The sequence below is a fragment of the Rhynchophorus ferrugineus genome, unplaced genomic scaffold, assembly GCF_030347505.1.
Source record: "Rhynchophorus ferrugineus isolate W39M unplaced genomic scaffold, kcgeb_rfMv2 rfM3, whole genome shotgun sequence".
Classification (NCBI taxonomy): Eukaryota; Metazoa; Arthropoda; class Insecta; order Coleoptera; family Curculionidae; genus Rhynchophorus; species Rhynchophorus ferrugineus.
Window position 1 is genome coordinate 13587769 of NW_027472582.1, and position 27355 is coordinate 13615123.

The window sequence follows — 27355 nt, forward strand, 5'->3', positions numbered from 1 at the left end:
TCATAAATGTTTTATCGTGTTTTAATATATTAATTGCTATTTTTAAATAACATAGCATAATAAATATAAATAGTACAATACAACTTAAATAAAACCTAAGAACTAATGATTTTTCAATAACCATAACTAAAATGATCGTACAATAACTACCACACCCTTTTTAAATAAAAGTTTTATTTATTTTTGAACAGAAATATTTTTAAATTACTGTAAATGTTGTCATGTTCATGTTTTCTCTCGTGAGGCGGTTTCTTTGATCGTTAATTATTTGTCCAGATTTTGAAAAAACTCGTTCCCAGGGCACAGATGTTGCGGGTATAGAGGAATATTTTACACGTAACTGAATTCAGGTAGTTTCATTTTATGGGTTTGCTAAAAATCCAATGGGTTTTCTAAACGCCCAATAAATGGAATTTCCAAATACTGCTAAATCTGTAAATTTGCTGTAGTACTTGTAATTACTTCTTTCATTCTAGCCATTTTTTTTACCAAAATATCTCCAGATGTCAATACATCCTTGGTCAGTAGTTTTGTCTTGAATTTCGAATTGTGGAACTATATTTGTGTTTTTTGAAGTTAGAATGGAAGATACCTCTTTTGTCCAATCCAATCCAATTTGTAATCCAAAATTAACAATTAATTAAAATAATAATAACAATATACTGAAAATAATAGGTCATAAAATTCAATCCATATCATATATACAGTGTACGAAGAATTTCATTATTACTTATGGGGCTCTGGCCATACTTCATGCTGATAGTACTTTTTTTGGCAATATTGAAACACTGGTAGATGGACCACAGCTGTCACTAACTGTTTGTTTAACGTCGTATTCAATTTTTTCTTTTTTTCGGAGGTAAGATGTTTGAAAATCGATTTCTACATACATTTTTTCCTGTTAATTTCCTACTCGTACATTGACCAAAAATTAAGATCTTGTTTAGTTTAACATATATTTTTTGATTTTTTTAATGTATATATTCGATTTCTGATACTCCCGTTTTTACTAAGACTATTCGTATTATCGATAAAATGTTATTTAATGAACTTATAATTAATTCTAGGTATTTTGGATGACGAGGACATCAGTAATGAAGTAAACAGCTCACAGTGTCAAAGATGCAAGAGCGATGGCTGTACATGTCAAAAATCCAAAACCAGCAAGCCATGGCTTACGGAAAATGCTAGCGCTCTCCAGCAGATCCAAAGCTCAGATTTAACAACCGCGGATATTTTAGAACGAGAAGTGAAAAATAAAAAGGGCCTCAAGTAAGTTGTAAGCTCATCAGCTATTAAAAAATGTGAATTGAAGCGAGAAAATAGTAAACTAATTTTGATCGATTATTAATTTAATATTCTGTAGTTAAAACATGTTATTACACAAACGCTCTCATTTTTTATTTATTTATTAATATATTATTACTAGCATTGCTGACTAGCTAACAATTTATCTCTGTAGTGATTTAATACTACATATTTACCTAGGAAGGCCCTGCCCTAGGCCCTAGTACCTAGATTGGCCCTTACAGGATATATTACTTCACAAATATTTCCGAATTTGGCGTATGCGTATATACAGCTTTATTTACTTATTTTTTATCGTGATTATTAGATTAAATGTCCGAAATATATATAGGCAGGTAAATAGGTTCAGGAGGTCAATAAAAATGGTAAAATTTTGGAAATGACATATTATACTTAAAAAAGTATTGAATAAAACGAAATAATAAAAATATAAATAATTAATATATGTCCGGTCATTATATTTTTATAAAAACATCATATTACACATCATCATTATTTTTTATAAATAAATATATGGAGTGAAATAAATATTAAAATTTTTTGAAATAACACATTTTATTTAAAAAATTATTTAAAAAAAATTAAATAATAAAAATAACTGCCTAAATATATGCCTTTCTATTTTTATAAAAACGCCATATTTAAATTAGTTTACATATTTGAACAATTAACAAGAACTTCAAGAACCACATAAATAAACATTATCATAAAAAAGACCAAGACCGTTTAGATCAAATCAGCTAATGTAGTAAAACCAAACGAAAAAATAGTGTAATTCTCCTAAAAATCTGCAATGATCAACTATGATCGCTATTATTCTTGATCGACAAACCCCATTAATGAATTGACTACTTCAAGCTTTCATTTAACGTATTGTACATTTACTTAACTAAAATGAATGGATTATTTGAATTTTGCTACTATTCTTGATGGACAAAGCTTATTAATGACTATACTAATTCCAACACAAGTATAATTTTCTTCTCGGTTTTTGCTATCATTAAATTTTGGCATATGTTGATACCTATTCGATGTTGTTGAAAATGATATGTTATAAAATTGGCAGCCAACATTCTCACTATAAATAAAATAAATGCTGTTTAGATTTTATGACTTTTAAAAATTATCTTTACATTCAGCACTTACCCTTGTTTTTCCCTATTAAAACTAATATATGTTAAACTACCAAGAATAACACAACAATTTTATTATTATTACTATAGAATTATTAATGTAATTCAAAATATTTTACAGTACATTTTTTTGGATCGGGTCGAAAAGAATGTATCGTCATTAGGAATGGAAGACAATATAGTTTATTCTTTTCTCTGGTTTATTCTATGCAGGACAGTGCGCATGCGCCAAATCCGGAGATATTTGTGAATTATCCTCATGAAGGCTACCATATTTATATTTGTATAGCAATTGTTGTCTCATATTCCTTTATTGTTCAAACATATAGAATTTTTCTTCAGTTGATTAGGCTATTGACTATAAATTCATCAATCATCATTACGGTTCAAATAATTTTTAAAACTTCGGCTCAAAAGCAATGCAAAGCAATTCATTAAAGGGATTTTAAATTCAGTAAAAAAAAATAGTGAACATTTAGTAATCGGAATTTTATTTATTTCATAGATCTGAGCAAAGACAAAAAGAGGAATTAGAACCGAAAAGATTATCCCCCTTTTCCGAAATGTCCAGACGAGATGAAGGCGATGGAAGGAGTATAGCTGACTCAACTTCATCCAGTTACAAGAACACCCAATTTTTAACGTACCATGGTGGTGCCGACAAGAATAAAAGTAAACCCAATGCTAAAGTACGAACAATACCCAAACAGCGACAGAGAAACTTACAAAGTTGAAAGACTCTAACAGCGAAACATAATATTTTTATGAAGAAGAAAACTGACTGAATGTAGTTAATATTATATTAATATTGTTTATTTTTAAGTTTTCGCAAAATGTAAAAATAAAATGTAACGCAACGTAAATATTATTGCTATTGATTGATCGAAATTAATTGAGATGATGTAAAATTGCGAAATTATTGCCTTTTGTGATTGTTCTTTATGTGTAAACTATAAATATTTATTTCCTCTCTATATCCATGTGATGCAATAAAATATTGTTATTTTTTAAATTTGTTTTATTTCTAAAATTGTTTCCAGTTTTTCAAAGTACTCGACACAAACTACAACGCTATCTTCTAGTTCTTCTTCCTCTTTTTCTATATATTAGGAATAAGCTAGAAACTGTTGAAAGACAAAGAACGTCCCGATAGGCCGAAAACGTTTGAAGATGCGGAATTACAGATGTTATTGGATGAATAATAAACACAACATTTTATAACATTATTTTTGTTTCATCATTTTATTTACATTAGTATTTTTTTGTTAGATTCTAAATACATGAAAACTTAAATTTAGTTCATTATTATAATATTTACGATCTCATGCATTTATTAATAGCCTCAAACATTTATTAGTTTACTAAATAGATAGAGGAATTTTTTAGGAAAGTAATACAAATTATTTCCTCATATAGTCCTAGCAAAAATTTTCATATTCCCTGAAATATCTATACTAAATAACCATGACAACTATAGTTTAATCAATACCAGATGCCAAACTGATTTTGGTTATACCGAATTGTCAGAGTTGATTAATATTTGATACTAATTATCAGAACCCTCATTAATTATGGATAAAGCGCATGAAGATGAATTAGATTCCAAATTAACTAGTCCCAAGAGAAGGAAAAAGAGGAAGAAAAAGAAGCACAAAGAAATATTTAACATCCCGGGCGTTAGAAAAATTGTAATGTCGGAATTGACACAGAAAATTATAGAGTAACATTAATTTCATATGAATTTGAAGGTATTTACGAAAAAATATATATTGTAGATGCGTGGTAGGGGAAGATGTGACGTCGGAAAATCCTTGGAAGTATGTAAGAAAGGAACTAGTGCAGGATAATTTAGAGTTACATGAGGAGAGTTCGGAATTCTTACCAATTCGTCGAGAAATACTGGCATATCCTAGACCAGAATTACTTGTTGGTAGGTGTATATAAACAAATGAAAATTAAATCACAATTATTTATTAGGGCCGACTATTTGGTGGATTTTTTACTAGCAACTAAATTAATACTATATCTGTAAATATAATCAGGATACATTACTTCACAACTATCTCCAGATTTGGCGCATGCGTACCTACAGCTTTATTTACTTATTTTTTTTATCGTGATTATTAGATTTAATGTCGAATATATATATATATATATATATATATATATATATATATATATATATATATATATATATATATATATATGCCTCTCTATTTTTACAAAACACCATATCTTGTAAATATATTTACAAGAACTCCAATGGCTACTATTCTTGATACATAAACCCCATTAAAGAATTCATTACCTCGAGCTTCCGAGTAATATATTGTAACTTTTTCTAGCCTAAACTGAATGGATTATCGTACATTTAAGCTGAAAGAAATCTCAGTCAATACATCACTATTTTTACAAAACAATAATTTATTTGCCTATACTCTTATATAATAATGCATCGTATTTTCCATGTTATTAGATCGTTAGGGTGTCGTTGATAGTTTTGTATGTTGTTTATTTAATCCAGGTCTACTTTTATTAGCAAATTTAATTGTTTCATAGTATCACTGTGTACTGTTCTTAAATCTTAGAAAAATGCTGTGTAATTTCTTCCTTTCTGATTCTCCGAATTTCAAATTTTTCGATTTTCACTCTCAACAAATTCTACTTATGAAATAAAATTTACATCATTACTAAAATATATTATGTTTAAAATAAATGTCTAATTATTACCAGTTACTACAATGTTTGCTACTATTCTTGATGGACAAACCTCATTAATGACTTGACTACTTCCAACGCAACAAGAATTATTTTCTTCTCTATTCTTGTTACCATTAAATTTTGGCATATATTGATACCTATTCGATGTCGTTGAAAATGATGTGAAGGCAATTTGGCAAATTTTATAACTTTTAAAAATTTAACCTTACATTCTGCACTTACCTTTTCTTCCATATTTTAAAACCAATGTATGATAGACCACCAACAATAACACATCAATCTCACAATAATGTAACACAAAATCTTAATATTCTAGATTTTTTTGTTGTATTGACGTGATCGACTATACCGATCGTCTCAAAAAAAAATGTACTGCCATTAGAAATGGAAGCCAATATAGTTTATTCTATTCTAATGGCATATTCTATGCAGGAGATGCGCATGCGCTAAATCCGGAGATAGTTGTGAAGTAACGCAACCTAATATCATCCATCTATTTTCGCATAACTTCGGTATCTCTAACATTGATTCTGCATTGATAAGCAAAAGGCGTTATGTCAAATCATGTTGGTCCTCTAGGCGGTTCTTTGTTAATTATATCAAATTTACTACATCCGTATACACTGAATAACTCAATAATACTAAATGGAAAACTGTTATATATAAACTATATAAAAATAATTCACATTATCACTAATAAATATCGCACTATTACATTTATACACTATATTATATATACGCACTATTCATGCAAGCACCCAATACATCACACATTCTGTTTTGAGTTATCATTGTATTCTATTAGGTTACATAGCTGATGAAACCAAGGATACTGAAGATGAATTCTTCTATATATGCGTAACTGAAGAAGCTACCGACATAGTTAATGGTATTATCGAAAAATTAAGACAAGAACAAGAAGATCGTTTATATTATCAACTGTATAAAGACATACATCCTTGGTAAATATACTTTATGAATTTGTGATTATTTTGAGTAACTTGTTTTAGTATGATTTCTGAATATGTATGATTTTTTAACTTTCACTACTAATTGAAATCAAATTTAAGGTTACCAATAAATGCACTAATAATGTTATGTGTTATTATTAGTTTTGCAATATTTAATTTATTGTGTGTACTTCAAAAACTATCGTGAGCAAATATGTTAGATACATTTTAGAAATATTTAGTACTGGAGAAAAATGTTCGCAACTAATTAAAATAATAAAAAATTTCAAGGGGAACTTTCTTGAGATCTTTGGAAATTCATAAGAAAATTCTAACGGCAATTACGTAGGCAACAAAATAATGTATCATTTTCCAAGTAGTCCTGATATGTTATAACTCTTGTAATAAATATTTGACTCATAAATATTATTTGCATAAAATCCTAAAACATTTCATATAAAGCCAAAACGACCATTTTACCACTCAATTATGATTTTCTATAAAGGGTATAAATGCAGTATTAACATATCTTAAAGAATATTTAATATATGCCAATTTTATTTTTAAATATATTAATAAATTTGTTTTAACAATCTTATTTTTCCAACATGCATTCGATGGGAACTGAGGCGGAAGTTGATGAAACCATAGTAAAGAACACCAGGCCCCTGATTGAAGTAGAGGTCGAAACCCAATACCCAATATTCCCTAGCAAAGTCCAGTTCAGGATATTGAAGGCTCAAGATAAACGCGATGGATATATGGAACTAAAATGCAGCGAAGAAAACGTTGTTAATGTTTCTATGAAGAGGATCGACTCCTCTATCCAAGTAGCACCAGCATTTGTTTCAACTGAAGCTCAAACCATATGTAAGTTGATTTACGATAATTTCAATTTAAAAAAGCAATTTAATTAATGTTATCTACAGATTTTATCTTTTTATCGATATAAAATAAATTATAAAACATTTCTGCGTTATGTTTTGGATTAATTAAAAATTTGTCATCGTGTCAAAAAGTCAGTGCACGTCACCAACACCGTCGCACATACTCATATTTTAAAAATGTAAAATTTTTTTTTAAACACAATGAAGTCTGGTGCGTCCAAACATGTAACCAAATCGGTCAATAAATTTGAATTAGATGTACTACATTGTTAAAATAAATTATATTTTATAACGTTAATAATGAAACAAATTATTTCGTGATTTTATTTACATTAGTATTTTGTTGTTAATTTTGAGTTAATATAAACCAAAATTAAATTTGGTGCGGCAACGTTGCATTATAAAGTCTGATGACGTGCATTGGCACTTTCATTGGAAGTACTATATATAGTTTATTCAAAATAACAATGAACTTACGTCATCATGATATAGAATGTATTGCTTATCGCAATTTGTAAATTCGTACATTTTAAAACCAAACAATATTATTCTTCTTAATTTATTCTAGTTAAAAAGAAATATAATGCGGACCGATGCATTAGAACATGTAATCGAAGTAGCCTGCAAAATTCGCTTGGTTGTCAAACGTCTGCAAAATTCTTCAAGTCATTAGTTATAATATTTACAGGTTATAAACCCGTAAATGTTGTTTTGGCACTTAGCTTATTAATTTGATTGTTTGTTTGATAAACTTCAATTTGCTGCTTATTCTGATTAACAAATTAGTTCTGATTAAATTGGTTACTTCGACAGGAAACAAGAAAATATATGCATTAGAATAGTACATCTATTGTTAAAATTAATTATATTTGATAACACTCTTTTCATATTATTATTTTATTTACATTAAAATTTTGTTACATGTCTAAGCCAAAATGAACTAAAACTCGAACTGAAACTGAAAAGAAAAAAGGACTAAAAGTTGATACGATAACATTACGACATTTGATGCAATAGATTTATTGACTGGTTTATTGAACGGACTATATACTATTAAAAAAACAGCCAATGCGTCAACACAATTTCTGACGCCAGCACGTCGCAATGTTGCCGCATTAACTAAGAATTTTAGTTTAGGTTTGCCGGTTTGTTATTATTCTAGTTATTATCACTAATGTTTTCAAGATATTTGCAATCATTTGACAACAGTGTAGACCAGTACCAACACGAATTTTGTAGGCTGATTGATGTTCCGACACATCAGACAATATTCTCAGATCAGAGACATTTCAAGGCTCGTTAACTAGGATAAAATGCGAAGGAAAAATCTGCTCGGAGTTTAAAAAGAATTTTACATTTCTACAAGCTGCATAAAGCAATAACAGATGGAGCAAAAGTACCGCTACTATTTTGTTTGATGTTTAGCTCAGTTTCGCTTTATCCATTGTATTGTGTACGTCAAAATTTTATTGTGGATAAATATACGCCACAAGAACGAGTAAGAATAGTGATAATATTTATTGAAAATAATCGTTCCATTATTGCCATTCAGCGGAAATTGCGTCAAAAATATCCTAATCCAACAATAATTTATTACTAACCACAATTTATCGTTTATATGCGAATTTTCGACAGTACGGTACGACAGCAGACAGGCTTCATTTTGGATGACAACGGACGTCTCGTAACGCTGAAGATGATTGAGTCTTGTCAAAGACATGATTTTCAATTACACATTTCTGCACGCATTTTAAGGCAAATTTTGAAAAGTGATTTGAAAATGGTGTATGGTGTGATGTTCATGCTGGAAATATAACTGGTCTCTATTTTTCATGACCAAGGTTACTGTTAAACTGTTGCTGCTGAACGCTACAAAGACATGTTTCGAAATTTTCTTGTGCCTGAAATGGAAGAGAAAGGACTAGAGGGCATGTGGTTTCAGCAAGATGAAGCCAGAGCACACACAGTTCGTTCAACAATTCAATTATTGAATGAGGTTTTTCCTCGAAGACTAATTTCACGAAGTGGCGATTTAGCATGGCCAGCCAGATCTCCGGATTTAACAGCACCAGACTTTTCTTATGGCGTTTTTTAAAATCAAAAGTTTATGTGAATAAGCTCCAAACTGTTCAACATCTTAAAGACAATATTCGTCACAAAATTGAAGAAATTCATACTCGGATGTTGCACGATGTCATGAAAACTGCCAACATTTAGCCGATATAATTTTTAAATCATAACGAAAAAAACATGTAAAGACCAAATAAACTTTTTATGAAAACCAAACTTACTTATCTTTTTTTTGAGCAAAGTTATAGTCCATCAAAATGGTAGCGGGACTTTTGAAACCACGTTTGAAAAATTTGATTTTTTTTCTTTTCCAAGTTTATTCTTTTCTGATTCCTCGAAACACATATTTTTTTACAAATCTAAGTTGCAATTTGTTTTACAGGCACATATCCAAAAAATGCAGCCACAGAGTATTTATATGACGTTGGCAAACAAGATGAATTACCGCCAGAGTACCAACAGCAGATCATCAGATACGCAAATGATAATTTAGAAAATATAGGGGATTTGTTAAGGGTAATCATTATTTGCAGTGCCTATTTTTATAGTATGGAGTTTATGTAATAAATATGTCAATATGTTACTATCTCCTTTTTTTATTCTTTTAGGTAAATGGAGTTATAAACCTGTATGCGAACGATTTTGACAGCTTACTAATGAACAGCGCTTCCATTGATAACCATGAAACTTACTCCAGAGACTACGAAGAGTATATGTTTTTTCTAGATGTGGAACTGTGTAAAGGAAAAATGATTTCTGATATATACTGGCATCAAATGTGGACCGGCACCATTGCAATAGCGTATGCTGATTTTGCTCCAAATATATTCTACACTTCTCATAATAAAGATGATCGGGTAAGTTAATAATAAAAACCTTATTTAGTTTACTAAATGCTCTATCTATCGGTATTTTTATCCGTAGGTCTTCAAAGCTGTCCATGGTGTTAATCCCGTTCTTATTTGGAGTATAAAAGACTGTTTGAAACCTAAACTAATTCTAGAATCGCCTAGAGAAATACAGCGTTTGTCGTTTTGCAAATTCGATGAAAATGTTTTAATTGGTGGATGTAGAAATGGCCAAATAGTAAGTAAAAACTGATATTTAAAATAGACAGAAGCATACAAATATATGATTATTTAAAAAATTATTGATACATTCTAAGTAGTTACTACCCGTTAACCAAACACTTGTTTATCTGCTGCTTTCAATTTTGTTTTATGTCCCACGTGGGAACTGAAAATGATAACAACAAGGAATTAATATTCTCTGAAGTTATTTTATAATTGTTAATATTGCTTACAACTTTTATTTTAAGTCTTTCATTTGAGTCATTTGTGCATAAAATATTACGAACAATATTCATTAATAACAGGTCAAATGAAAAGTCCCCGGCCTACCATAGTAAAATAAGTTTTTTTATATTCAACATAATAACCTTCAAGGGTGATATACTGATTATAACGACCCTCCAACTTTTCAATAGTATTTTTGTAGTACGATTTGTCCTTTGCTTCAAAATAGGCCTCAATTTCGGCGATCACCTCTTCCTTCGACGAAAATATCTTCCCACCGAGCATTCTTTTGACATCTAAGAACAGGAAATAGTCGCTGGGGGCCATATTTGGAGAATTCGGTGGATGGATGGATTTTTGCCATCGTTTTCACTGACTTGTGACACGGTACATTGTCTTGGTGAAGCAGCACTTTCTTTTTCCTCAAATGCGGCCGTCTTTCGGCGATTTCGCCCTTCAAACGCTCCAATACAGCGATGTAATAGTCACCCTGTTGATAGCCCTTCCTTTTTCAAGATAGTCAATGAAAATTATTTCATGCGGATCTCAACATGCAGACGGCATAATCCCGCCAGCCCACTGTTGCTTTTTCCCACGCTTTGGAGCGGGTTCATCGTGTGCAATCCACTCGGATGACTGTCGATTGGAATGATGGAGCCATGTTTCATCCCTTGTAATATATTGACGGAAAAATTCGGGTTCGTTACGCTTGATGATCTTCAAACACTGCTTCGAATCATCAACTCGTCGTTGTTTTTGGTCAAAGGTGAGCTTGCGCGGCACCCACTTTGCACAGAGTTTTCTCATACCCATATATTCGTGAATGATATGATGTACACGTTCAGTTGATATCTTTAGAGTGTCTGCTATTTCATTCAGTTTCAATTTACGATCATTCAAAATCATTTTGTGCATTTTTTAAATGTTTTCATCGGTAACAACCTCTTTTGGGCGTCCACTGCGTTCACAGTCTTCATGCTCATTGAGTGCTCATTTCACCATGTCTAAATTTAACATACCAATCCTTGATAGTTGATTGTCCTAGCAATATTTTGTTAACACACGAAATTCCTTTTTATCCATTTCTTTCACAATAACAAAAGTTGCTTCACTCAAAATGCTATAATTCACAAACTAAGGATCCGACAGCTGCCAAATATATACACGCATCTTTTGAGGGTTAGGACTAATTAAAAAATATATAAATTTAATTCTAGTAGCGCCATCTGCGTGTCAGGCGGGGGAGTTTTTAATTGACCTGTTAAGTTGATAAATACATTTACTAAAGAAACCAGAAATTAATCAGAAGCTAATACCACTAAACTTTAGAGAAAAGTCTTAATAACCTTTTTGAGCTTTGAAATAACTCCTTTTAATAATGTTGTAAGATATTAACTTTTGGTTTTAATAGTGTTTCGAATGTAAAATTTAATGATTTATCTTTGTCTGCCGATATTTTGCAGAGCAATCTAACGTTGCCAGATTTTATAATTTAAAAGTTACGCCTCCCTAGTTGATTTACGCACAAGAAAAATGACAAATAATTTACCCCATAAGAGCTGCAGCTGGCAGCGCGTGGACCAGAGCCTAAAATATTTGTTTATATGTTTTGTCACCGATCTGACTGCTATTTCTGGTTGCTTGATTCGGACGTATTTCGTTTTATTAGAATGTATTTATTTCTAGGGCATATTACAATTTTTTTTGATAACATCTTTATTAGATATGCTTAGTTATAAAATCTTAATTATCACATTTAATTTGTACTTGGATTAATTCGCAAGCAAGACGAATGCGAGATAAATACATCAATATGTATTCTTCAATTATAAAATTATAATCACTTAACCTGTAGTTTACACTAAAGGTATTCACTTTATATAAGTTCGTATGGTATGGTTCGCTTCAATATTCTGCCATCCTGCGAGTTGTCCAGTAGTTGTATTCCTTCCACGTTAGTATGATGTAGTAAGTTTTCTTTTGTGTTATAAGACGAAATCTTGGATAACTTCGCAAATCCGTTTGATTTCCAGGTCATCGTTCAGTTTTTCATTGGTTACGTAGCGATAAGCACTAGTAATTAATCGAAGAATTTTGTTTTTACAGCATTGTTTGACTAGTTGATTTGAATTTTTAATTGCAACCCCCTATTTGCACCCCATAGGTCCAAATTGGCTTTATGCCTAAGTGATAAATCAATCTCTTTGATTTCCGATCAAGGTGAGAGTATTTTTCGACTATTCAGTATAGTTGTTTTATTTTGGTTCTAATGTGTTTTGCTTTTTGTCTAACATGATACAAATATTTTAGACCTTAAATTTGTTCCTCGGTATAAGCTTTAACCGTGCCAAATTTTACGCTTTTAGGTGCCCCATTTTTCATCAAAACTGGAGGCAAAATTTTCGCTAAGAGCATAATATATAGAAGATGATTATTAGTATATATTAGAATGGAATATATTAGAATAGAATATAATAATATATATTATTCCAATATATATTAATATTAGAATATATATTAGTATAATAGAATATATATTTAGAATATGTTATTAAATATTAATACACTGTTTTACAGTATTGTTTTAGTTTATACCCTTATAAAGATAAATTCTCCTTGTTTGACTTTAAAGATTACTGTTGAAAAGTTTGTTTGTTAAATAGTTATTGTTAAACATTTGTTTTAAATACATCTTATTATGAAAGGAGAAAGAACTCTTTACCACCTTCGATTGATAAATAAGTATAATTGTGACTCATATTTATTAATAGTAACCACTTTAGGTAATTTGGGATATTCGCAACAAACTTCAGAAGGTCGAAGAAAAAGAGGTTTTAACAACGGCTCAACAGAAATATCGGAACTACATGTATTCGCTCATGAGATGGATGAAGAACATTCATGACATTTCTATTGTTAGACCAACAGCTATCTCTGATTTGCGTTACTCACATAAAGAAGCCATAACAGGTAAAGTGATGTTACATATTGCTTAAACATATCGATAACCAATTTGATATCGTTATTCATGTAAAGGTATAACCTGGATGGATCCGTTTTACGAGTTTTCGAAAGTTGGCAGTATAACTAAAGTGGACGAGGAATCTGGGGATAAGTATTCAATGCAGTTAATTACGAGTAGCGTGGATGGTTCCATCTGTATATGGGATATGAAGAAGAAGCCTGTAATTGATCCTGGAGGGTATAGACCAAAAAGACTTAAGAGACTTAAGAAACGACCCAGTGCTTTGGAGGTAAATTTATTTTTAATTATTCGTAATATTAAAATAATATTTGGTTTAAATTGTTTCACTAGTATAAACTGATTGTTTAAAAAAAAAATGATATTTTGGGCACTAACCTCATAGCTACAAATTACAGTACATAACTGATTGAGTGAGGGGCTTGTAAGATAGTAGAATTATTTTCCGCTACCCTACATCTACCTTCAATAATTTTGCGATACTGATAAATAATTCTTATTAATAATTAAAAATAATTCCAACTATTATTCAAAATGATTATTACTGTAAAAGCTTGAAGAAATATATAAATTTTTTGTAATTTGTTTTTATATTATTACAGTCCCAACTCACACGATATTCAACAGGTGTCAATGCATCCACAAAAAACTATCATTTCGAAGGCTAACGAGCATAGATTGTTACATAGTCTATTCAAAGCTTTTTTAGTAATGCGTCATGGATGTTTGTGATGTCGAAACATTGGAATATTGCCACATGAACTGTGAGTTTTAGTTCAGTTTGGCTTTGACTTACAAGAAAATTCTAATCTAAATAAAATAATTGAACAAAAATGTTATCAAATATAATTTATTGACAAACGGACAGTGGCTGTTTGTCAGACGTACATAAAATTATGGAAAATATTAGTTATTATTATTACAGCTTCAAAACCGACAAATGTCATTTTAGGGCTATAAATATAGGGCCGTAATATATGATATCAATTCTTTTGGAAATGCCGAAAACAATAGATAGTTAGGGTCACAAATTGATTGCGGCTTTAAAAAATATTTCGAAAAGGAACGTAATAATGGAGGCAGATTACAAAAATACAGATTTTGTTGTCAATGGCAAAGAACGATCTGGATCACCAAAATTTTAAAAGTTAATGCAAGACGTATTGAATGAAAACTCAGCTTAAAAAAGCTCTCAAAGAAGATTCAGGCAAGTTTACAGTTAACTGTTTCCAGAGGTTTATCTGGAATAACAAATACTCAAAAGAATAGAAAATATCTGCCATACGAATTGACTGAAAATTCTGTTTTGAATTCGCGAAAGTGTGGTCTCTTCACTCCTGGCCAAGCAAGAAGAGTTTCTGTGCCCTATTGAGACCGACACTGACAAATTCAAGCGCAAAAGGTCATGGATTAGTCCAAGAAGCACATCTACGTCATAAAGTCTTGCTGTACATATAGTGGGAAGTTGTAGGGTATTACGAATAACTAAAAGAGAATGAAACTGTTATTGCAAATGAACAACATGGCTTGACTGGATTTGGAATATATATTATTTATTATGTATTGTACAAAGTCCTGTTGTAAAGATGTTTATTCATTTCTTCTCTAAAATAAGATTTATATATCAATCTTCAATAGTTTACAGTCGTCATGTAACATGTCAACCGTCTCCAAAAAAATAGTTTCGAGAAAAGCGCATTAAAAGTTTCGTGTTTAGATGTTGCTTCACTAAAACATATTTAATATAGCATACAATATACTGTAGTATAATCTCAAAGTTTTCAAAAAGCTTTGAAAATATGAAAAAAAAATCAAACTTTTAAAATTAATTTTTTTTACCACATTTAATTGATTAAATTATTGAATTTAAACATGTATATCATTTTCTGACCTAATTACGCCTCAGCTGTCAACGAACTGAGATATCACGATACAACGTTTTTAAACTAAAGTCCGACCTTGAATCCATACCCGATGCCATTATATTATTCCGTACATGCCTGAGCATTGTTTCAGATCGACGTATCTCCATTCCGATCGTTGCATCTAAATTGGAAACCGATATACAGGATCAATGTCAATAGGAAATCGAACCGTAACAAGCCAGTAATGATAACGAGGTGCGCGTCTTCGTTTTGCAGTCTCAAGTACGAGGAAGTTAATCCGGTCAAAGGAAAGTCGAGCTTCAAGGAGCGTCTGATCTACAGGCCCGTTTATCAGTGCACGAAGACATTGGACGACATCAAGCCAGTGCTCCAAATAGGAACTGTTGATGGTGAGATAGATATAGACAGATAGATAGATATAGATATATAGTTTTAAGTCACTAAATTCATTATCCTTAACATTTGGCAACCTCTCCTGGCAACTTGTTTTCACATAAATCAGCATTGCTATTGGCTTCTTAAAATAATTAATGTGTATCACAGGTAAAATTATTGAAAATAATTAAGTAAAACTTAACTTACCACGGAAATAATGCTTTCTCTTAAATATTAATATTCTTAAATATAAATATATATTATATTATAATAAGTTTAATAATATTAAATATTATAATAAATTTTAAATTAAATATTATTTCTCTTAAATTTAAATAAAAATTATTAATATTATAATACACAAATGTTACCTCAAGCCACTAAATATTGTCTATCAATAACACATCGGGCCTAACACGCAGGTTCGATTACATTCCCCACTTTTTCAAAAGAAATCTGTTAAAATTTTATTATATTCTACTTATAAGTTTGTGAATTATTACGCTAAGAGCGACATTACTTTTGCCATTTTCAAAACAATGGATCAAAAACAATTTCCAGTTTTAATTTTACACTGTTTCTTGATAGGAAAAATACCGTTCAAGCAAAACACCAAAACATTAAAAAATCGCACAAAATCGATTTGAAGGATCGAAAATTAAATTTGCGTGAGATGGCTGACATCGTAAAGATATCAAAAAATCGTGTTGGTTTTATATTGCATGAGCATTGGCTATGAGAAAGTTCTGTTCAAAGTGACTGCTGCGTTTGCTCACTGTTGACAAAATCAAAGACGTTTTGATGATTCTGAGCAGCGTTTTACCATGTTCAAAAATGTTTGCGTCGTTATGTGACAATGGATGAAATATGAATCCATCACTTCACTCCGGAATCAAAACAATCGTCATTTAAATGGACAGCAACTGGTGTGCCTCGTCCAAAGCGCCAGAAAGCACAACAATCGACTGGAAAGGTTATGACCTCGGTATTTTGGGATGTGCGTGGTGTAATATTCATTGACTATCTTGAAAAGGCAAATACTATCAACAGTGGATGGTATATAGCGTTTGAAGGCCGAAATTTCAAAGAAACGACCGCATATGGTACATATTTTTTTTTGTTTCATCAAGATAATGCACCGTGTTACAAGTCAACCAAGACAATGGCAAAACTACATGAATTGAACTTTGAATTGCTGCCACATCCACCATATTTGCCAGATTGGGCACCCAGAGACTACTGGCTGTTCGCTGATCTTAAAAAATGCTCACCGGTAAGAAATTTTGCAAGAAATGAAGGCCGCTAAAACTGAGGTCTATTTGGAGGAAAAAGATAAATAATTCTACAAAGTGGTATTGAAATGTCAGAGCGCCACTGGAATGATTTTGTGGCTCTTGATGGACATTATATTGATGAATAAATCTAATTTTGAATAAAAAACGCGTTTTCTTTGTTACGACAAGGACTTTTCAGTCCATGTGTTGTATATCAGGTCCATAAAGCAATTTTAAACGATCTCCAACACACGGTTTTTTATTGTGTTTTAAATCGCATCGGGTACATTTCTAACCAACTTTATATTGAACATATTGCCTCACTTACAAACTTCACTTTTCAGTATGTCATTTTGTCCAAGTATTAACAAAACATTTTTTAGTGCATTGAAAATGTCTGAATATGTATCAAGTAAATCGCATTTGCAGGAAGTTTGACTTTCTTATTAACATTAAAATGGGAAGGGCTACCCTACCCGCCGTATTCTTTAGACCTTGATCCGTCTGATTACTACTTGTTCGAACATATGGGCTATAACCTATTTGAGTAGCGCCTCACTTCTTATGAAGCTACCAAAATATGGGTCGATTGGTCGATAGAATCCGTAAGTTGCTTGAAAGATGGGAAAAAGTAGCGACTATCAACTATTTCAATTAGACGTTTGTCCTTTGGAAATTTTTTATCGCAACGTTTTATTATGTGTTATAATTTGTTTGCGGTGACTTGAAAATTCAAACAATTGAAATTCAATAAATTTCCTTATTATACTAAAACAGAAAAAAACTAAAATAACCACAAACAGTCACAAACGTGCCAAAAAAATGTCAATGTCATCTTTTTACCTCCAACCATCTAGTGATTCGGATGGGCAAAACATGGTTACAGTTGTAGTGAAAATCACATAATGTTGCGTACAGACCGGGCCAACAAAGGACAACGAATGTATATATTGCATTTGTTGTTAGGAACAAACGTTCGTTGGCCGTGAATCCGTATTTTTCAACGGCAGATGCGATTGATGTTACTGACACACTAAGGATTGCAAGCGGATACCAACAAACCTTCGTCGACTGTCGTCAAACTATCCAAACAGAATTTCAAATATCCCAACAGACCTATTCGTTATCTTTCGTTGGTGCAGCCTGAACGCAGCATAACATACTTTCCTTTGGGCAGATATCCGAATCCTAGGAGGATAAAAAAAATGAAGTTTACGTATTGTAGGTAATGTTTCGACTGTAACATGGGAAGGCCAAGATTTTGACTCGGGAGAAGTGGTCAACTCAGAACAGGCCAAGTTTATATACGATGGACGTTATCACGACGGACCTATCAATTGGCTTCAAATGACAACCGTACTAAACGTCACCCTGTCGGTGGGAGGAAAAATATTCGCCTTGTGGAGATCGGACCTACCGCAGCGACCGATACTGTGGCGAAGATCTCGACATATGTATACTAAAGGGGATTTTAACATATTTCAGGTTTGTATATCACATTTTATTATAACTGAACTGTCATCTAACAAAAAACGAAATAAAAGTGTCAGTATATTTCTTAAATAAAATTTCAAGCTTGAAGAAAAATTCTGTAAAACCTAAATTAGCATAATTAAACATAAATTTACAGCTGATTGGTAATTAGATATTTTATGTATTATCTATTTTTATTTAGCCGTTTCAAATTGTACTACTTACTATGAATGGTGTTTTACAAAAATGGATTTTACACACTAATAGCAAAGAGCCGTTGTTCAACCAAGTCATGAGTAATGGGTTTCTGACCACATCAGCCTTACATCCATTTGCTCTGAAAAGAAATATTTTTGGATTGGGCGATGAACAAGGTAGTTTTTTCGTTAACTTTGATTTTAAATATAGTAATAGGTCTACGTATTATATATAGCAGGTGCACCGGAAACTCATTGCTGGATTCTAAATCTAAATTTCTAACATATCTCACTAGGCTTAAGTATGTAATGTAATGATTTGACACATGTGTCATTTTATTCTACTGACATCAGGCTTCAAGGCTCTAACAGGTCAAATGGAAAGGTCCCATAGTAAAACAAATTTTTTGGCAAAATTAGTTTTTTTTTATTCAACATAATTTCCTTCAAGGGTGGGACACTGATTATAGCGACCCTCCAACTTTTCGATAACATTTTTGTAGTACGATTTGTCAAGATAGTTTTGCTTCAAAAGGGGCGTCAGTTTCGGCGATCACCTCTTCATTTGATGAATATTTCTTCCCAGCGTGCATTCTTTTGAGATCTGAGATCAGGAAATAGTCGCTGGGGGCCAGATCTGGAGAATACGGTGGGTGAGGAAGCAACTCAAAGCCCATTTCATGGATTTTTGTCATCGTTTTTACTGACCTGTGACACGGTGCATGCCTTAGTGAAGCAGCACTTTCTTTTTTTCAAATGCGGCAGTTTTTCGGCGATTTCGTCCTTCAAACGGTCCAATAACTTCTTTAGAAAATCTTCCAAAACCTTCCAATAAAGTCCATCCTTTTTCAAGGTAGTCAATGGAAATTATTTCATGCGCATCTGAAAATACAGACGCCATAACCTTGTCAGCCGACTGTTGCGTTTTGCCACGCTTTGGAGCGGGTTCATCGTGTGTTATCTACTCAGATGACTATCGATTGAACTTCGAAGTAAAATGATGAAACCATGTTTCATCCATTGTCACATATCAATGCAAAAACTGGGGTTTAGTAAGCTTGATCATCTTCAAACACTGCTCCGCATCATCGACTCGTCGTTGTTTTTGGTCACAAGTGAGCTCGCTCGGCACCCACTTTGCAGAGAGTTTTCTCACTCCCAAATATTCGTGAATGATATGATCTACATCTTCAGTTGACATCTTTAGAGTGTCCGCTATTTCATTCAATTTCAATTTACGGTAATTTAAAATCATTTTGTGGATTTTTTAAATGTTTTCGTCGGTAACCACTTTTGTTCCACTTCGTTCACCCTCTTTGGGGCTCATTTCACTACGTGTAAACTCAGCATTCCAATCATTAATGGTTGATTCTTCTAAGGCATTGTAGCGAAGCAGGCTCATCGACTTCAAGGCTAAATCTTTTTGGTCCCAACACAATAATCTGTGTTTTGTGAGACCAGAGAGACGTGGTATATTGTGAACTATTGAAACCTGGCGAAACAATTTGTAGTAATCGCTACCGACAACAAATGTTCAATTTGAACCATGCAGTGTGCGAAAAACCTCCAGAATGTGCCCGAATATACAACAAAGTGATTTTACGGCTCGATTACGCGTCGTCTCTCTAAAAGTAAAACAAGCCAAGGATACATTAAAAACACATGGATGGGATACATTATCACACCTGCCGTACTCTCCGGATCTTGCCCCACCCCACTATCAACTTTTCGCATCGATGAGACACGTGCTTGCAGAGCACCACTTCACTAATTTCGAAGAGCTTAAAAAACGGCTCGATGTATAATTTTTTTCAAGGGACAAACATTTTTTTGGGATGGCATCCATAAACTACTTGAAAGTTGGACAAGATGCCAAATGGCGAATATTTTGAATAAATACACTCTTTCATTTTTTAAAATATTATGTAGATTTTTTTCGAAAAGTACCGGTAATGAGTTTCTAGTACACCTTGTAATATAATAGCATTAATGCTTTGAATACATTTCCAATATATGATTATATAAACTCATAGAAAAAAATACATAACTCGAATAAAAAATGTAAATAAAAGCGAGATATTGATATTAATTATGGTGTATGCTGTCAATGTATGTTAAAAATATTTAATTTTATCATCATGGTTTCCTTTTTATTTAGAGATTTGAAATCACTATTATTTATCAGTTTATTTTTTTTCGAACAATCCCGAAATATAAAATAGAATCCACGTGTTATTATATTAGTTGCTATATAAATATGATAAATATTTTAAGGTGCTTTTCGTTTGTTTTCTATACCGGAATCAAACATCAAGCGATCTGAAAATATGACAAGCGAAATGCGTAATTTCCTTGATAGAGAGATTAAAAGAAAAACATTGTTTTACAAGTGGCAGGTACGTTTTTAATGTTAAATGTGCGATAAAGTAATTCACGTTTTTGACCATTCGAACAATTTTTTAACAATTTCAAATAATTTTGCTTGGTGAGGAAAATATTAGTCCTTAAAAGTAAAGAAGAGAAGAGACCCTGAATAGTGATTTTTTCTTTAGAATGGTACCGCTTGCTCGGAATGGGTTAAATAATTTCTATGATTAAAATAAATAGTAATCACAGGGCTACATGTTTGGACTATGTGTTGATTTTGTCTCTTTGTGCAAATTAATACACAAAACCCAGTTTGTATACTCGACATTTAACTCTTAATAATTCATGTCCTTTGACATATACTTTTTTCTTTTATTACTCTTCGTAAGTCCACAATCTGACCTATTGGCAATAAGTATTTCTTATGTCTATATTATATATACATGGCATGTAGAAAATCACTTCATTAAGCAATCTTCTGTATAAAATATTATCTTAATTAATTAGTCTTATTCTAAAGCTTATACTAAAGTCTACATATGTCCAGTAATCAGATCAGGTGGTGTCAAACGTTTTAGTCTACGCACTTCACTATCACGTCGCATATTTAGCTGATTAGCGAGTACATTGGGATGCACTGACACTCTTTCGAAGTACTTCACACAAACACGTTGAATTACACTTGTTATAGGTTCTAGAGGAATATCCCGTTGTATCACTTTATTTGAAATATAGTACGGAGCATCAACAATGGCACGCAACACCTTACTTTGGAACCGTTGAATGATGGATATATTAGATTTGCTAGCGGTACCCCATAGTTCGATTCCATATGCCCAAATGGGCTTGAGTACAGACTCATACAGCAATACCTTGTTATTTAATGATAACTTGGATTTGCACCCGATGAGCCAATACATTTGATATAATTTTAGTCCCAGTTGTTTCCGTTTAGTAGAGTATGTGCTTCTTCCAGGTTAGGCATCGATCTAAGTGTAAACATATACTTAATACAGGACTTAATTATGATTCTCACACTTTTGTTATTTTTACTTCTTACTTCTCGACCTTGATCTGATTGTTTTTGATTACATCTTTATTAGATATGCTTAGTACAATCTTAATTATAAATTAATTTATTATTACTGTTCTGTTGTACTTGGATTAATCCAAAAGCAAGACGAATACGAGATAAATACATCAATATGTAATCTTCAATTATAAAATTATAATAACTTAAGCTGTAGTTTACACTAATGGTATATACTTTATATAATTTCGTATGGTTTGGTTCGCTTCAATCTTCTGATATCCTGCGCATTGTCCAGCAGTCGTACTGCTTCCACGTTAGCATGATTTAGTAATCTTCTTTCGTGTTTTAAAGCAAAATCTTGGATAAATTCGCAAATCCATTTGATTTCCAGGTCATCGTGCAGTTTTTCGTTGGTTACGTAGCGATAGTTACTGGGAATTAATCGAATAATTTTGTTTTGGCAGCGTTGGATGACTGGTTAATTTGAATTTTTAGTGTAACACCACATTTGCACCCCATAGTCCCAAGTTGGCTTTATGATAGTCTGATCTTGATCCGATGAGACATTTTTTTGCTAGCTACGTGTTTTCCGTTTGCTCGGTACCTTTCTTCTAATGTCTGGTGAAGCACGGCCAAGATGATACAATACGATATTTTATATTGTCTCAAGTCACAATTTTTCGCATTTTTTGACACAATATATCACAAATATTACAAAAAACAGCTAAATAGTCTAATAAATTATGCAATATTCCTATAGAATTTTCCTAAACTCAAAATTAATTAATTTTCTTAAATATACATAAATGTAATTACATCACAACAATAAGGATATAACAAAAGCTTCAATAAAATAATTATTCTAATCAATTATTTGCTAGGTTTTCATTGTGACATAGATGTTGAAGAATAAGCCTTAATAACGAAGTTCTAAATGGACTTAAGGGTCAATAACTATTGGATTTTTATAACAATAAAATGCGCCTTGTTAAACACTGTTCATAATTCTTTCATTGAAAAATAATATAATTTAACAACCGCATTCTCATCTCCTAAAATAAAATACTATTTCGAAAACATGGTTTCGAATTGATAGAGAGAATTTAAATTCAATCGAGGAAGAATTCAACATTTGATTCGAAAACCCGAAATTGTTAAAGAAATTTCATTCAAAAACTAAAACATGAATTACTTTTTCCTGTATACATTATATTTACACGTAAATAATTTTTCCAATGCTATTATAATTTAACGAAAGGACGAATTCAATAAGAAGAACGAGCATTTCCTTAAAATGAGGCAAGAAGCTGAGGAAAAGGCCAAGCACGATAAAGAAGCCGAAGTGGAAAAATCCGATGACAAAGATATCGAGAAAGTTATTCCTAAGGGACCTCAGCCAGGTTCATGAAATTCTAGATAAATATTATCTCCATATAATGACTGGTTAAATAACGTTTCAGGAAAATATATCGAGTGGGTCAAGGAACAGAGACAGTTGAGTGAACAGGCCAGGATCAAAGCGATGATAATAAATAAGAAACAACTAGACACGAAGGAATTAGAGAAAAGGCGAAAGCCTTTGCAGAAACTGGATGAAGAGAACGAAAGAAAGAAAAGGAAGCAAAAACAGAGGTATCGTATAATATATATATATATATATATATAATATTTCCAATAAAACAACCAATGCACGTCATAAAAATTTATAATGCGACGTTGCCGCATCACATACTAATGCAAATAAAACAATGAAACAGAAATAACTCTCACAATAGTTGCCAGCCAGTAGGTGAGAGTTGTTTTATTATATTTACATTATATTTACTTTGTGTCCACACCATCTATGAGGTAGAGTTACAACACGTTTTTTTATGTCGTGGTATTTCCTGGAGTCCCAATCTACTTGATTAACAATTGTATATTCAAGTGATCTATTTTACTTACATTCGAGAGCATACTTACCATTTTACATTTACTTCTTGTTTCCTTCGTTCCTGTGTTTCCTTGTTAAGTTATTTTAATATCTATGAGTTTCCTCTATTATATCTCCTTTATAAAGTCAGATTTAATCGCTACATTTTGCAATTGTTATATCTGCAAAACAGTTAGTATTAATTCTTCTCTCATAAGTTCTAACATAATGCTCATGTCTATTCTAAACAGCCAAAGAAATACCTCGGCACATAAATAATTTACACTCATGATTTTCTACTTTCTTCCTGCTCTAAACACACTCTGTTGGTAATTATCAGCATTGGACCATAAGCCGTCAACAAAAATCATTCAGTATCTTTCACTATCACAATCACTAGTCAAGTCAATTACCAAGTTGTTAATTTCTAATCTATCGAACTATTGTTGACGATTCCACCATCTGTCAATTTCTTTTTCTGTCTGTCTGATTAAGTTTATCCAAAGCGAAGGTCTTATTATAGACAATGCTTCTTCTTCTACAGTATATGTTTTTTCAGGTTTATTTCTAAAAAAAGTAAATTACATAAAACACAAACATTTAGTTTATATCTAACGAGTGACAAAACACTAACTCAGATCTAGGAATAAAGCCGTGTTATTTCCACCACGAATAATAATATATATCACAACACATCGAAAAGACATCAAGAAAATTAAGAGAAGAGTATTTCACCGTCGAAGACTAATTAGAACGAGAGTGTTCGCCTACCTATCGAATGGGCAGAAGTGAAGATGAAAAAGAGGAGGAAGAGGTCCGAGATGACACCTTCCCCGCTGGTAAGAGAACATCAAGGAAATATCGTACAGAACACCAAAAAAAGCAAGAATATAAAACTCCTTTGCCTCTATTAACCTATTCAGAACATAGATAAAAGGAGTAGCCACTAACCGAGCCTAGTTCAAAGCTCTGTCAAATAATGACGCTAACATTACTTGTACAAATGAAATAGATTATAGAAGTATAAAGAAACATCTCACTAAAATGATACAATATAAAGAGATCAGTGGTACAGAGTAGCTATTAGGGGACTACCGTCAACAACAAGAGAGGATGATTTTAAATGCGAACTAGAGGCTCACGGACATAAAATAGCAGCCGTTTCGCTTATGGTGAAAAAACGATAAACTTAAATAGCAATAATCTTTTTAATGTCTTTCCGTTTTACGTCGATTTAGTATAAAATAAGAACAACAAAACCATTTATGACAAAAAATACCTAATAGATTGTAAAGTAAAAGTAGAACTCTCGAAGAAAAATAATATTATTTCCCAATGCACAAGCTGTAGTGTCTTGGGACCACCCCTATATCTGCTCTATAGTGCTAATATCCCAACAACAAAAGAAACAGTACTTAGAACATTTGCCGACGACTCAGTTATCATGGCAATAGATGTATCTCTGTCTAGGCAATAGAAAACGTATAAGTAGCGGTCAACAAGATCTAAAAATTGACTAGCGGCTTGAAAATACAGCTTAATAACTCCAAATATGTCCATGTTAATTTTGTGTAGCGACGAAATGGCAAAATCTATCTAACTATATCACTTCACGGATACCCGATTCCTCAAATAAATACCTCGGAATATATCTCAATGGTAAGTGAAACTGGAAACATCATGTTAAACAAAAAGCAGAGCAGATTAGACTGAAAGTCAAGCAACTGTACTGGTTAGTCGGAAGATACTCTCAACTTGACCTAAAATCAAAGAGATTGGTTTATCATAAAGCCCATTTAGGACCAATTATGGAGTTGCACTAAAATATTAAACCAACTGGTAATCCAACGCACCCAAAACAAAGTTCTGTGATTAATTACCAATTAAAAGCTGCACGATGGCTTCGAAATCAAATGGATACACGAAGTGATCGAAGATTTTGCTTTAAATCATGAAATAAGGCTAAATAACAGTAGCGTAGAGGCAATATAGCTACTGGGCAACATGTAGGAAATTAGATGATTGAAGCGAACCAAACCACACGAACTTCTTTAGGGCATAAGTGTATTCTTTACTTTAGCTTAAGTAGATTAGTTTTATTTTAATTTTAGAAATACATACTGATGTATTAATCCCGTACTCGCCTTACATTTGTATTAATGCAATTACAACAGAATAGTAGTAATAAATTAATTTATAAATAAAATAGATAAAAACTGCAGCTCTTCTTTTGATATATAACTGAGATTGCTTAATATTCGTAGATTAAAAGAAGGGGAAAACATATTTCGCGAAACAGTGGCAAGCTTATTTCCTGATGTGCTTAAAGAGAAACCGATCCCTCCCCCGGATCCCTACGTCACGTCTTACGACAGCGACTTTAAACAAAGTACAATGGACGATTACGAGATATTAGCTGACGAAGCGAGCGACTTTATCTCGAACAATCCATATCATTACGATTTCAGTTATAAAACGTTACTTGTAGGTAAGCGTGTAGCAACAACGATGATAACACGAAACCGTTAGTAAATATAATTCTTCCACAGGAAACAGGAAGAAATTTCAACAAGACCTTAACTACATTCATAAACAACGCCACGAAAATGAAAAGTATTCGAAAAATCAAAGTGAGTTCACGAAGGAGGAGGATCCCGATGATGTTGGTCTGGACGAGGTTGAGGGTGATACAGAAACAGGAGTTTACGAAATGTAATTTGTAGGCGACATGAGACTTTTTTTATTTATCTTTATTAATTACTGTTTATTGATTTTGTAATAAATACAAGTCTTTTTCCATCTTCCCCCTTACTTCCTGGTTGTTACGCTTTATGACTCGATGACTACAGATTATGACTACAATTAAAAGAACATATTGCGCATATCTATTCCTACAAAACTCTGAAAATGATCAATTATTTAAATTGATACTTTTATGCAATCTTGTATTTTTACAGAACATTATTTTTATATAGTTTTTGGTTATATTATGGACATATAAATAAATTTTAAATGATTTATAATGGATAGTATAGAGTGTTAATACAGATAATTTCAGAGTTGTTTTGCGTGGTCTCAGAAAGGCGCTGAGAACGTCATTTCGCTACATTTCATTGGTTAGTTTAAACATAGAATAAAGAAATATAGAAGTGAAAGTTATATGGAAAAATCGGGTCCCATGTTTAAGCTTCTCGGAATCCCCGTTACGCGGCCAAATGTAAATGAAAAATGCAACAGCTATATGTGTGTTTCTCTCTCGTTTCGTCTCGGTATTAATAATTCTACCCTAAGCAGTTAACGGCCATTTTTAGGTGATATAATTTGTATTGTTTATTCACGTCAGGTTTTTCGGTATGTGTTTTTATATATATTTGACAATTACTCTAGATTATTCTGTGTATTTTAATTTATTAGCGTTATAAAGAGAAAACCTTAAGTGTTCTCTTATGATCTCCTATGTAGGACCAGGAAAGTTTGTATTGGAAGACATG

The 27355-nt window shown here is 32.0% G+C and overlaps 2 protein-coding genes across 5 annotated transcripts in view; both read left to right on the top strand.

Moving 5' to 3' along the window:
• LOC143194290 (tetratricopeptide repeat protein 28) overlaps positions 1-3308 on the top strand; it is a 60377-nt gene extending 57069 nt beyond the window's left edge. For all 4 annotated transcript variants that reach the window (XM_076400967.1, XM_076400969.1, XM_076400968.1 and 1 more), the window contains exons 38-39: positions 1068-1272; positions 2947-3308. In XM_076400967.1, the coding sequence (XP_076257082.1) occupies positions 1068-1272; positions 2947-3175 (434 nt within the window). In that variant the 3' untranslated portion in view covers positions 3176-3308. The remainder of the gene's footprint in view (positions 1-1067; positions 1273-2946) is intronic.
• Positions 3309-3962: 654 nt separating this feature from the next.
• mmm (missing minor mitochondria) lies at positions 3963-26661 on the top strand. The gene is made up of 17 exons (XM_076400971.1): positions 3963-4161; positions 4217-4371; positions 5968-6124; positions 6723-6982; positions 9452-9585; positions 9678-9926; positions 9994-10155; positions 13148-13334; positions 13401-13618; positions 15364-15622; positions 18108-18367; positions 18558-18729; positions 20827-20948; positions 23211-23352; positions 23413-23584; positions 26129-26352; positions 26414-26661. Exons 1-17 carry the CDS (start codon positions 4013-4015, stop codon positions 26578-26580), a joined length of 3189 nt encoding a protein of 1062 aa, XP_076257086.1. The 5' UTR covers positions 3963-4012; the 3' UTR covers positions 26581-26661.
• The last annotated feature ends 694 nt before the right edge of the window (positions 26662-27355 follow it).

Bases quoted from the DNA above. Each gene is read 5' to 3' on its own strand.
- mmm (XM_076400971.1), top strand. From the start codon at position 4,013: ATGGATAAAGCGCATGAAGATGAATTAGATTCCAAATTAACTAGTCCC. The intron at 13,619-15,363 runs GTAAATTTATTT...GCATTGTTTCAG, and splicing joins AACGACCCAGTGCTTTGGAG to ATCGACGTATCTCCATTCCG. The intron at 15,623-18,107 runs GTGAGATAGATA...TACGTATTGTAG, and splicing joins CCAAATAGGAACTGTTGATG to GTAATGTTTCGACTGTAACA.